The sequence below is a fragment of the Crassostrea angulata genome, chromosome 6 (genome assembly GCF_025612915.1).
Source record: "Crassostrea angulata isolate pt1a10 chromosome 6, ASM2561291v2, whole genome shotgun sequence".
Lineage (NCBI taxonomy): Eukaryota > Metazoa > Mollusca > Bivalvia > Ostreida > Ostreidae > Magallana > Magallana angulata.
Genome location: NC_069116.1, coordinates 30181850 through 30195837, shown reverse-complemented (window position 1 = coordinate 30195837; position 13988 = coordinate 30181850). Strand labels below are relative to the sequence as shown.

Sequence of the window (13988 nt, the reverse complement as noted above, 5' to 3'; positions counted from 1 at the left end):
TCAGCATAGATAAGTCGCATGTTGTCACATACATGGCATGTAATTACGTTGCATATTGCATCTATGATGTCAGATACGGGCGTAAGTAAGTGATTTTACCCATATGAAAATCAGGGATTTGTAACTTGCATGTAGATATAATTATCTTGGATGTTGGCATAATTTTGTTTGCATGCTGACATAATTTATCTTGCATGTAGGGGGCAGAAATATGCCACTATGATGCAACTCATACGTTAATTGATACGAAAATTAACACAGTTAACATAATGTATTCTGGATCAAAAAGATCGTATGCAAGATACAAGTTTTTATCGTGACAATTCAGCGATCCTACTCTTTTAAAGATAAAAAATGTATAGTTATGAAACTGTATTTGTACTTAAATTCCAAAGCCTTGTATTTTGCAAGGAGAAAAATTTTTCTTTAAGCAACAATGAAAGATTAATGAATATAAAGTTCACTCAGCAGAGGCCAGCAAGTGACTTTGCCTGCATTGTATAGCATATATTCAGTGTTGATTGTTGTCCAATGACCAATTTGACAGTGGAAATTGAAAACAGTTTTTATAAATGAAGTAGTTTTCATATTTCTTTATGATTAACTGTAGATGTTAATTTCAATAGTAAGTGCTGAGGACACAGCACATTTTTCTACCCCTGGAAAAGAAAGACAACTTTTACGTCCCTATTCATGATAAGATATAATAAGCAGCAACTAAATAAAACGTATGAAAACTGACAGAATGATTTTCAAAACACTTCATTTATGTTATATAAAATGATAAACATGTGATGCAGCGAGACAAGATCGCCCTCTCAGTCTGTAAGAGCGTCTGCGACATTTTGTATCTGTCAATCGGTTCAGTACTCTAAAGGATTTTCTTAGTTTTGGGGGGTAGATTCTCTATGTACTCTATCGCTGCGGAAGTGGTATTGACCAGAGCATTTATTACATTAACGAATCTTGAATTTTCGACATTAAAGAGTTGATTAGTCTGAGTCCGCAAATACATGGTTTTTCTTGAATTCTGGTTACTTTGAAAAAAACAGCTAAAAATTTATGAGTGTACATCCCAAAGACTTTCCCTTCAGATAAGATGTAACAACTGACACTTAATAAGCAAGACATTAACCCATCACTCTCGTTCTTTCTATTTATGTGCGCTTAAACGATGTGACTTTTCGTCAAAGCAGAAAGGGTAAACAAACCTTTTGTGTGAAACAGGAGAGTAAGTTCATTGGACATTTAAATGTTTTGTGAAATCATTATCGCGGGAAAGTACAAAACCGGAAATAAGACAAATCAAATGACAATTGTAAGAATGTCGGTCAAAACTCGGAAAAGGCAAATCTAAAATCTAAAGAGATTTTCCAAACACAGGGCAAACATAGGTATGGCAACCAGGCGTAAAAAAGAGTGGTGGGTCAATTTTTGGATAGTTCATTTACGTTATTGTTTGAACACAACTGATTGCTGTGGATAAAGTAAGGATTCCAAATGAGGTCGTGGTAAATCTATTTCCTTATACTCTCTTGGGACTTCAACTGCAATCAAGGAAAATGACCGATAAAGAGAAATCCTTGATTAATAGCAAGGACAACGTGGATCGAGAAGACAATGTTATAATTCCTAACATTGTCGTCTCTAGTTATTTAGAATCTGGGGAAAATTTAACCGATGGAAGTGGAAATGTATCAACAGAAAAGGACAATGTTACTGAGACTAGTGATTTAAAAACATCCAAATCTGTTCTCCACGACAAATCAGAATTAAAGAGGGTGAAGCTCAGCAGGGCCAATAGAGCGAAAAAGGAATCAAAGTCGAAATCGTCGGTACAGAGTTGGCAGAAAACGTTCGTTAAGAAACAAAGCGAGAGACAAATAAAGAAAGACAAAGTGTTAAGTCGTCTCATTAAAACCTCCGTGGAAGCAAACAATTCACCAAAAAAGTCAGCAATCCCAAAGAAAACACCTAATTTGGAATCCAAGACCAAAACACCTAATTTGGAAACCAAGACCAAAACACCGAATTTGGAAACCAAGACAAAAACAAATAGCCAGGCGTCGCAAAAACCAAGTGAAGCAGTTCCTCACAGGATAAAGGCAGATATTAATGATGTGAAAAAAGAACATGTGGAAAGTGAGAAAGACGGTAAAATAAAGAAAACTGAAAAAAGTAAGGAAGAATCTCCAAAACAAATAAAGGGAGTTCAAGATAAACCTGATGAAAATCGGGAAAAGGATGTGAAACTGAAAAAAGATGGTGATAAAAAAGAAAAAGAAGACCCCATTAAAGCTAAACTAGCTGAAATTTTAAAGAAACAAAAAGAAAAAATGGAGTTTAGAAATGCACCAAGAAAGAGGCATCTTAAAGTGCCCCAGGGGAAAGTAATAAGCAAAAAAAGCACCGAGACAACCATGGAAACAAAAAGGATTCAAAAGAATGAGGATTCTACAGAAATCAGAGAGGAGCATGTGTCGTCACACGACTCTTTCAAAAAACGCCAGCAGTATGGCGATGATTTGAGAAAACGAATCCGAAAGAAATCAAACCTTGACGAAAGTAACACACGCGTGGTATTTAATCAGACTTTTGGAAGAAGAAAAGAAAGTGTAAACAACATTCAAACTCTTGTCAAAGAAGAGAAAAAAGCAAAGCGGCAAGTGTCCTTTTCTAGTTCGGGTTTGCCTAAATATTCAAGCTCCTTGGCTCACTTTGATAAAGATAACTCTTTTGCTCGTTTCCATGAATCTTCAAATATGAGTTCTATGAAATCAGGGAAAGTTGGAGAAAAGTTATCAGCCGTTGTAAAACCAATGCCTTCGAGGAATGCTACCACTAGTCAATCTGCTGGTATGGAGAATCAAAGACACCGTGTGATTCGAAGTCCAACTTTCACAAAAGAAGCACCGGAGGTTTTGCAGTTTAACAGAAATCGGCATACCGGTATTCAACGTCATTTAGGAAAAGATGATTACAGACAAAATGCAAGACTTCTTGATTCCAAATTGAAATACAAACCACATATTTATAGGCGATCCCTTACAAATGAATCAGTGCATTTGTACACAGAAGTTAACGTCCCTGTTAAAAGAGAGTATCAGAGAAACTTTGATTCATTTGTGCTTTTGGACAAGAATTTTGAAGATGCTGAAAACACTGGAGAAAATTCGACGCCCGAACAAACAATTTATAAAACTCAGCGTCGCTGGACTCAAAATACAATAGAAACAAAATCTGTGCCTGAAATATCTAGTCGCAAATCTAGTCGCAAACTCTCACTTAAAAGTGAGACCAATTCAAAATATTCGACAACTCCGATGTTGGAGATTGTGTTTCAACCGGACAAGGGAGATGTTTACGTGTCGGAATCCAAAGAACATACAAAGGTGTACATCAAGTCGGGAAAAGTTTCAGCTTTTCTACATCGGAGTCCTTCGGCACCCACTGACGTCCCTAGCGGGGAAAAGGATATAGTGCGAAGGAGCAAGGTATTTCTTAAAGTTGTTACACTCAAAACAGATATAAATGTTGGGGAAAAAAATATAGTCAATTTAGGAAAAAATGGAAGATAATTTTCTCGAATTTAACTTATCTCGGTTAAAATTTCGTCCTCGTGAGGTTAAATTTTGTAGTTTTAAAACCAGATCCCATATCTGCTTTGATGTAATATCTACGAATAAAACTTAATTATTTTTGGTTAATAATGACCAGCCGTGCGCTGTTTATGTACATATAGTACCACCGCCCCAAAAGACTTGCCGGGTCAAACGCCAAGGTGATTCATACATGTACCTATATATCAATCACAGAAACCGCGGCTAGCTCACCTGTGTAATATCTTTGATCCCCAAAGACTCCAAAAGCCAATGAAAACACTGACGTTGGGTAACTTAACTCATTCATTATTAAAACAATTCTCGTCTTAATTGTACGATATCTAATAAAACATTGGAAAAGAAGCATTGGTGGTGAAAAGAAACATGCAAAGGATAGACATAGGCTAAGACGCAAAGCTCAACAAATGCAATGCAATTTCGCCATTCGTGTGCGTTTTCTAAGGACAACAACTATTTTATTCACCTGTGTCTAATCGGGTTGATAGTGAGGAAAAAGCGATACACATGTATTTAAACAAGTAAGTTTAAAAGTTCCTTCTGTCGTCCACGATGGACACACCCATGCCGCAGGCAAAGTTCGAAAGTCGAAGAAATAGTCGTCGAATGTCAAGGAAACCTTCTTCAAAAGACTGGACGTTTATACCAAGTAATAGTCGAAGATACAGTCTAGCAGACAAATCTTTGATGAATGAAGAAGAAAACCTTGACACCCAAAGGGAACAAAACAACATACCAACTAGGCGTTCCTCTAGGGCCTTGATTCATTCGAACTCCTCTAGAAACATAGATTTCAGGAGATTTACGGTGGATAACGAGGATGTCAGCAGCAAAAACCGAAAAATAAAACGAGGAGGTACATGTACCATCAGGCCAAGTGACATATCCGACATTTCTATTGCAGAGGAAGTGATACCCGAGAATGGAGAGCAACAAACGTTTCTTAAACGTGATTCTCTAGAAGACAATTTTACAACAAATGGATCCGTGTTGCATTCGGCTTCAACCCATTCACACAACGAAAGCGAAATGACGTTAGGCGACGTGAGTTTTCAGTATGCTTTTGGCATTTAGAAACACGATTTTTTTAATGAATGAAAATAATGATATTCATGTTTAGAGTAAAATCTTCATAATGTTTGCGGGGCACAAAAATTCTCACATTTTGGATTTCTTGCAACATAATTCACGTCGCTCCTTTTACAGTTATTTTTTCTTTGAGAAGTATAAAAACACGGGGAGGTGTTTTATAAAAATTCTTGTTAAATCGTTTTACAATTAATCAATTCAGATATTAAACTTACATCGTACTCTGTAATAGATAGTTCATTTACCAATATATATATATTAACCAATACAACATTGTATTGTACCTTGTATTATACCGCCTACTACAATGTATTTCTATGAGCATGTGGTTGTCATGGCTATTGTTTACCGGTGTTTTTACTAGGGGGAACAATAAATTAGCAATAACTTATGCGTATTGTGTACTTTCCAAACATACAATAGAATTCCATAGGCTTAGCTTCAACAAGAAGTGTCTTGCTTAGATGATTTTTAACTTACATCTCTATCACATCATATCCTGTTTCTGAATTTATCACCCGTAAAATTAAAGAGATTTTACAGCCTCTGTTATATGAGATAATCCAGAATATTGATTACGAAATTGTCTTAATTAGGCATGCATGAATGGCATAGATCTGTAAGCTGCAGTATCCAGGATGGTTTTGCGGAAAATCAATATTTCTAAAACAGTTTTCTACCAATTGATCTTGTGAAAAAGAAATAAAACCTAAAGAAAAATAGATTTGTCAATCTACGACTAATTCATTACTTTCAGAGAAGGTCTAAAGACAGTTAAATTTTTTAATGTAATTTTCTGATTCATCTTAATCAAATATAGACAATTATATGAAAGAAACCCGATATTGTTGAATGATTTTACTTTGTAAATTTGTGAACAAAAATAGAATTAATGAAATGTTTTCGACAACTAGGCGTTGTGTGCCTTATATTTATTTTTGTTGTGCCTGAGGATGTAATGGAAAATTCTGCATCAGATCTACCTTAAATTTCTTTATATGATTTTCAAGCTACATGTGTATACTAATATTTGGTCAGGAGAAATTCTGTCTTCGTTAATTTTAGGTTTAAAATTCAAATTGTATCTTACGTTATTAACGATTTCTCTTTTTTTTTTTCAAGTCAAAAAATATAGTCAAAAATTGACCACGACCTTCCAACCCCCTTAATTACGGAGGCCGGAATGGTCAACATCTGCCTTTAACTTATAAATTCGATTTTTTGGGCCATAAACTATCATTAAGTTAAGACAACTCAGATGTTATGAGTTTAAGATTTGACCGTTTTTCTATTCTAGTATCTTCTTTTCGAGGAGATAAATATAGTCTAAAACACTGGTTAGGACCATCCAGCCTTCTTAATTTCAAAGAACGACAACTCAGATGTTTTTGGTTTAAGATTTGACCAGTTTTTACTACATCTTCTTTTCAAGGAGATAAATATAGTCTAAAACACTCGTCATGACCATTCAGCCTTCCTAAATTCAAAGACCACACAAACACTGGTTCACGCGTATAATCTATATTTCTCGCTTTAATACGCTGCTGAACTTTGGCGAACAAAAACTTAAATAAAAGACTAAGTCATGCAAGTTGATGTATTATTAACAAAGTAAAGATATAGCAACGAAGCCGATTTTCCCAAAGTTGCATCCAGACTCTTTCTTGGTGAAGTGCGGTCAATAAGCCGAGTCAAATCTAAAGCCCTTGCATTATTAATCTTGATATTATTGTGATGTGGCATTCCTACTTGAGTATAAGGATATAAAAGTAATATTAATCTCAGCTCTAGCTGCACAAACATGGCAACTAAACGCGTGAAGAAACCTCTCGCCAAAACAATGAAGGGAAGTGATAAAAGTACCAAGACTTCGCGTGTTGGAACCACAACAAAGGTACATTTATTTAATGATTGGCTTAAGAAGAAGTATGGTATTGAATACGACTTCGAATATACTATATTATTAAAAATTAATAATTTTATTTTCCCCAAAACTTTAAGTATTTGATGTTGAATGGTTGACGTAATGCTTCACACCATTTGGCGAATACAAATTTTATTACACGATCCTTTGTAAAATCGGAAGCATTGTTGAACTAGCAAATTTAAGCATTACAATATTAATATTTCGTGATATATTTATTGTTCTAATATGGTTGCTAAGGAAGTGTTGATGACAAAGAGCGCAGTTCCATTGCGCTCGTATTTCGCGGCCTTTAAAATGATGTTGCTTCATGCAGCAAGGCTGGCACGATCTAACCTGCTTCAGTTTATTTCGCATCATTAGTGTGCAATGGTTAAACATGTTTAAGGGGAGGACTACTGTAAGACTGAAGAAGGGTGAACGGAGGCTTCTCACTGCTTCTCTTGTTGAATGGCGGGATGACAATATACACGAAAAGGAGGAAAAAGTGAGTAGGTCAATTCATAGACCTTTTCACTATTATCGCCATTACCAGGAATGTGGAAATTTCGCGGTGACAAGATTATCAGGGGTATGTTTGGTAATTGGTGTTTTCTTAATAGGGCCAGTTATCTTATATGGGAGAGAAATCGCTCAGTCACGGGAGTTTTAGGAATAAGACAAATTCGTGTTTTTAAATGAATTTTTTGAGATTCTTATGAATTTGTGATGTCCTAAAGTATAAAAACTGGAACTAATAGGGAATAAGATTTTCAAATGAATATACATAGATTGCAATGTTTCACGATGTAGTTTTATGTATGTTTATATGTACCTTGTCTTGTACGAGCAAATCTACTTGTCATTCTACAAAAATGTTAGTATTTTAAGAATTCCTATAATAAGTTATAATTATGCACAACATCAATTATTAATAACAGCCGCAAGATCACAACATATTATTGTTTGTTTAGGTACGACTCGCGTAGAAGTAAGGTACGTAAATAAAATCTTGAGCTCCATGGCGCTGAATTTGACCGCTAAGAAGTCTACGAGATAACTTTTGATATTATTTGTCGTACATCCTAACACACATAAGTTTAATTTGATGATTTCTGTGGAATTTAATATATAATGTAACAGAGAGTAAAATAATTTTTCAGAGTTTGTGAGTGAAGTTAATCTAGTAGGATTGAAATAAAAGTTTGGACCAACGACATGTATTTACCACTTAAACAATAGATACATGTGTAAGGTTTTACATGTCTGCTGTACTCAAAGAACAACATGAACCTGGATACAATTTTCTGTTTTAGGGTTTGGATACATTTTTTCATACTATTAATATTGTTTCTTTTTATATAAAAAGATGTATCATAGACTTGTATACAAATGTTTTGTGAACGATTTCAACACTGTTAATGTAAAAATTAACCCCCCCCCCTTCCAAAAAAACCCACAAACATTTTGATAATGGTTTCACCTGTATAAAAAAGATCTTATATTATCTATCTTCTATCCCAACATTGTCACGACCGAATACCTAAAACATTATAGATTTTGGTGGATATCTGGCATGATATCGATGATCGTTGTTTTGGACATCACTTTTTTGCATACAGTAATGTGACAAATTGCGCATGGTGTCATATTAACATTAATGAGTGAAACGATGTCTTCATTTTCAACGAGTGGGACCCTTTTTTCAGAAAATCAATATATTTAATTACTTCTCATTTTTGCCTATAAAGAGATATAAATGAAAATTAAAAAAAGACAGTTCTTTTTGTCACGGTTTATAAAAATATGAATTCTTAATGATTTGTAAGCCTTGTTGTGTAGAATCGTAGTAATTAACTTGGCGCTTTCATCGTATTTAACCCCGTAATTATCAATATAGTTTTCCCTTTTTCGAACGATTGTGTCTGCAATTTTAATTAATTTTCCTTTTACCACATTTGACTTAATTACCTTAAAGTTAAGTTTTTTTGTGCATTTACCAAATCAACCATTAAAATAAAAACCATCCTTCATCTGTCAACTATTGCGTGAGCGATAGTAAATTACATTTCAAGAAACATTTAGGTAAGATTAAAAGAATATAAGTAATTTCCACAGCCTGACAGAAGCCTTTATCCACCAGCTTACAGCTTGATCGCTTTACATTATGCATGTAAAACGACCAAAAAAGGGTTTAACCAAATGTAGCGACTTTAATTTGTTAACGTGTTAACTTTGCTTTCCATTGCAGAGTGAAATTCCCGTCTATAGTGACGATGAATACGAGGTGTATCCGGCTCAGCGCCCCCATACGGATACATACAGGGAGTATCCACCATTTGTGATGGGGAGGTATGAACAGTCGAACATGAATTCCGAAATCAACGACAAAGCCGTGGTTCATAGGACGACAGATAGAAGGGGGAAGAGAGTGTCATTCTTCAGAAACGGCGATAAAGATTTCAAAGGAGTGAACGTGTGCATAAATCCCAAACAGTTCCTCAATTTCGAGGCACTCCTGGTGTATTTGAACGACCGAATCGAGACTTCTTCGGGCGTTCGGTACGTATTCTCGCTACCCGACGGGAAAGAAATCAAAAGTGTGACGGCGTTTCAACAAGGACGTTCTTATTTGGTGTCTTCTGTGAAGAAACCGGCACTCGATGTTCCTTACGGCCAATCTAGGGAGAATTTCTGGAACAATAAAAAACCCTCGGCGGGACGTGTTCGAAAAGAAGAGCTAGAACTGTTCAAACGGACAGAGTCACCGAAAAACAACCCCAAAAACAAACCCAGAGTGATAACAGTCATAAACAATGAATATAGGGATCGCAGGGAAAAGTTCTACATCAATCCAAGCACGAGGCATAATTTTGAGGATCTGTTGCTTACAATGGGAGACATGACCAATATCGACATACATGCTTTATTTACTGAGAAACAACCGCACAGAAAAGTTAGTACTAGTATACCAATTTATTTTTTTAAAAATGACAATTTTTATTTATTGTGTCATGATGTAAATTTTTTATTTACCGGGTGGCAGTAAATACGAAATTTACAACATAACAATAGTATGAAAAAATAAAATTTCTATTTTGCTTTTTGGGTATTAAAAGAAATTCAGTTTGAATGTTTTTACTGCGGACTAAAATATTCTTTTTAACCAAATGTAGGTTGAAAGTTTTAGCCAGTTGTTCAACGAGTTTAAAAATCAGGACAATTTCATTGCTTGTGGACCGGAACTTGTACCTCTTAAGCCGGAAAATGTCAAGCGGCCAGCTCCCAGTAGCAATTCTGGAAGTGATTCGATGAGTGTGGCGAGCAGGATGAAAAAATTCCATAAAACGAACGACGGAGGTATAATTTCACACCATCAAAACTTAAACACTGCAAGAATCACATAAATACTCATACTTTCAAGAGTTACAAGTACAAAAACTTTTTGCATTTTCGTTAGTGAATTGTATTCACAGAAATCGTTTTAATTTTTTTATCCATGAATTCGTTCATCAAAGTTACTCGTTCATTCTTAACTATAGTCTAATGTTATGCGTTTTTTATGATTTTGATAAGAGTTTGAGATTTACCCAAAATTTTTATTATCTACAGATCTTGATGAGATCAACGAGTACGAGATGCAACGCTCCCCGTCCCCCCAGGAACACCTTCTGAACGGGGTCCCCGTCAACGGGTACCACGAGCCCTTGTCCTCCAGGCACTACCCTGAAGACGACAGCGTCAAGTTCAATATTCGCGGTAAAGTCAGAGGTAAATAATGAATGCAAGACGGAAACTTTTAAAACGGTGAAAACAGATAAATTGCTTCTATAATCAATACTTATGACGAGGTTTATGAATAAGGTATAAGAAGAAATATTATAATAGTTCCATTATGTTTTTTTCTTTCTGTTATAGAATATTTCCCGCCATCAATCACATACCCAGACGATGACGGTCAGCGTCCAGACAAGAAACTGAAACTAGAATGGATGTATCCTTTTCATTGGTTGAAATAATTACTAATGTTCAGTTAAATGTGGCTTCGAAATTTTCCCTCATAAAAGAATATATAGGGAATTTGATTTATTTTAAAAAAAAATTCTCAAAATGTTCTACAACCGAAGTTGCGTTTCATGACCAATACAGTTTGAACTGTTGACCTTGACCTTTCCATCAGTTACGGTTTCCATACACGCGAAGGTTGTAAAAACCTTGTAGTTTTCAAGACGGGTGAACTTCTGTACTATGTGGCGGCCGTGGCAGTGTTCTTTAGAAGAATCGAGGAGAGAGGTGAAGGTCGCGACACACAGCGGCATTACCTGGGACACACGGAGGACATTTCTTGGTAAGAATAAAATATGAAGCTACAGGAAAATGTGAATTCTTAATTTTAATGGCTAGGACTTTTACTCAAAATTTATTTTTTATTTTCCGTTCTTTGTAGTCTCACGCTTCACCCAACGGAAAACTGGGTTGCCTCAGGACAGGTCTCGGGCAAAGAAAACCCTGTAAGTATATACATGTATTCTTAGTAACGGGTTCTGATAATGACGTCACTATCAAGAATTGAAATGGAAAGCATGTGTTGTTAAAGAAAAATGGGTGTTTCTGGTTCAGGAGTTCTGCCAATTAGTTTGATATCCAAAAGTGTTTGTCGGCTGATGAGTGAAAAATTTATTAAAATGGCTTTGATTGAAAATGTCACTGACGCCTCACTCATAATTTTATACTTTATGGTCTGGCGTTGCACTAATATTGCATATACTGATATAGGTTGGCTAATTTTATTAAAATCACGGGTTCGAAGGATAAGCACCGATTTTCTGATCCTGACCCCTGTTGAATTTTTCACAAGGATAACTTTAACAGCGTGGGACGATTCATTTACCAAATTGGCACTATATAACACACCACTGGACATAGAAAATGTTGATCCCGCACAAATTCCCCATAGTGCAATTAATCAACGGGCTCGAAGCTTTCATCTTGAGTCGAAATTTACTTTTATTGCATAAGCAAGGAATATTTTATATTCATAATTATGCGCACATTATATATAATTCTGGAATCAATAGTTAAATGTGAAATCGATAGAGTTTAATGAGTTTGGTTCAAATAGACAAGATTCAGGTAATTGGTCACACTTGAAAGATTTTCTAAGTACATGTAACAGCTTGATTGCTTGACATTAGTATTCTTTGCTGATTGCTGTGTTTCCTAAAAATTTTAATACATGTATATCATATCATATCATATCAGCATATTGTCTTATAATAAAACCATCAAATCCCCCTTTCTCTCTCTCTCTAGTTGTTTAAATTACATAGTTACAATACCTTAGAATTCAGTATTGTAATAAAATACAGATAAAAAAAGGAACTACATTTTTTGCCTGCGTGGCTTTTTTTTTTCATAGGCTCATGTTCGCATTTGGGACGGAGAGAAGCTGACTACGTTTCACGTAATAGGAATCGGTTTCTTCTCCCAGGGGGTCGCCTCCATCGGATTCTCTGAACAGGTAACCAATTCAAATTTAATTTACTAGTATTAGTAATAAATAAAGTACTTAAAATCACTAGTAATTCTTGTGATTTTTAAATCAGTAAGGTATGCATGATAAAGAAGGGAAAAAAATGTGGGGGTAGATTTGACACACAGAATTTATATATAGGTTGCCCTCTGTAACTAGAGAATCAATGAATATATAAATTTAGAATGAAATGAAGAATTTCGAAGATCGTTTTATTTTTATTTTCCAATGAAAATTAAGAAAATAATATATCTGCCAAAAAAGTGTACACTTTTGTATCAAATTATCGAAGATATTAATTATGTATGAAAGATGGAAGACAGCCAAACACTAATCATGAAGCATTTCGATACTGGTAGATTACCAAACTAAAAACAGGATCTTACTCGAGATCTTGTTGGAAGATTTGACTTTTTAAAATGAATTTTTAAAGAACGTTTTGTTTTAAAACATTTTCCAAAACAGGAAAAAGAAATGAATTAAATTTCTACCAAAAATGAAATGTTTTGGTTGAAATGGAATGTTTTCCATTGTGTTACAGAGCCGAGGTGGGTTTATGTGTGTGACTGACACCAGTGACAAGCACGTGCTCAGTGTGTGGGACTGGGAGAAGGAAAGGATGATCGCCAAAACAACGGTCAGTATACACTATAGATCTGTTGGTACGACGCGTTAGTGTTTTTTTCGTTATCAAATGCAGTCAAATCATGAAAAATACTGTTTTCTGGTTAAATTATGGGGTAAAATGGTTTAAAATTTGATTTATTGATCACACATCCAACATATGAAAAACACACATATACACAGATTAACATATTACTTCAAAGCCAGAAAGTCTTAAATAAAAACTGTTATATACATATAAATATAGACATGTAATGAATTGTAAAGTTGCCAAGTCATAAACACGGATGATCATTGTTCCATTGATTTAGAGTCATATCTGACGTGTTTAGAAAATTGTGTGCATTCTTTTATGGAATTTTTTTATGCATAATTAATGAATCATTTACACATCAGTGAATTGTAATGTTTTTTATTCAAATGCTTCTCAATAGAAGGTAATTGAAATTTTAAGCACGAGCATTCCCCACCTCTTTTAATTATATCAGATAAACGCACATCTGTTACAGAAATGAGACGCAGTAACTTTTTCCAAAAAAAAAATAAAACACCTTAATGTTTCTATGGTTATCAAATATCAACACCCGAAATCGGACAATAAAAATGAATAAATGTTGTTTGATTTTTGCACAGTGTCATCTTGTCGTTAGCCTGACTGTTCTGCTCACATTAATTTTTTTTAATGTTCGATTGGTTTCCTTGATTTTTTTTGTTTGTTGACTTGTTTTACGTGTATGTTTCTGTAGACCACAACAAAGGCCGTTAACTGCTGTTGTTTCTACAAATACGATGACACGTTGCTGATCACGTACGGGGCGGATCACTTGTTTTTCTGGCGCCTCTTCTGGGACCCAGTGGGGGTACAAGACGGCAAGCTGTACAGGGACAAGCTGAGCGGCGTGTTCGAAGTGAGAATCTCGTCACAGTTGATATTACACACATTCATTGATTGTATTTTTACAATTACGCCTTCATTTGAAGTATTTAAATTTTATTTTAAAACAAACGTTACCAATACTTCTTTGCATTTGTGATATTTTCTGTATTTTACATAAAAGTATTGATTCTTTAAATAATTTTAATTTTCAAGGGACATTAGATGGTCAAATGACATAAGATTATAGGGCGAACTGAAGTATATTTTCAAAAAAAAATTAAATACAAAATTTCTTTTCGGGTTTCGCGGAATTTAATAAGTTCATTTCTCAATTGAAGTTTG

The 13988-nt window shown here is 34.9% G+C and overlaps 1 protein-coding gene across 8 annotated transcripts in view; it reads left to right on the top strand.

The window, feature by feature from the left end:
* Positions 1-13988, top strand: part of LOC128189515 (echinoderm microtubule-associated protein-like 2) — a 32780-nt gene that overhangs the window by 14804 nt on the left and 3988 nt on the right. For 4 of the 8 annotated variants that reach the window (XM_052861155.1, XM_052861153.1, XM_052861156.1 and 1 more), the window contains exons 3-11: positions 8864-9568; positions 9789-9972; positions 10225-10383; positions 10531-10606; positions 10793-10960; positions 11060-11123; positions 12032-12133; positions 12687-12782; positions 13516-13677. In XM_052861155.1, coding sequence (XP_052717115.1) covers positions 8864-9568; positions 9789-9972; positions 10225-10383; positions 10531-10606; positions 10793-10960; positions 11060-11123; positions 12032-12133; positions 12687-12782; positions 13516-13677 — 1716 coding nt within the window. Of the gene's footprint in view, positions 1-1547; positions 3495-3871; positions 4665-6952; positions 7205-8863; positions 9569-9788; positions 9973-10224; positions 10384-10530; positions 10607-10792; positions 10961-11059; positions 11124-12031; positions 12134-12686; positions 12783-13515; positions 13678-13988 lie in introns of those variants that run through there. The other 4 variants (XM_052861151.1, XM_052861157.1, XM_052861159.1 and 1 more) reach the window with 4 other exon arrangements.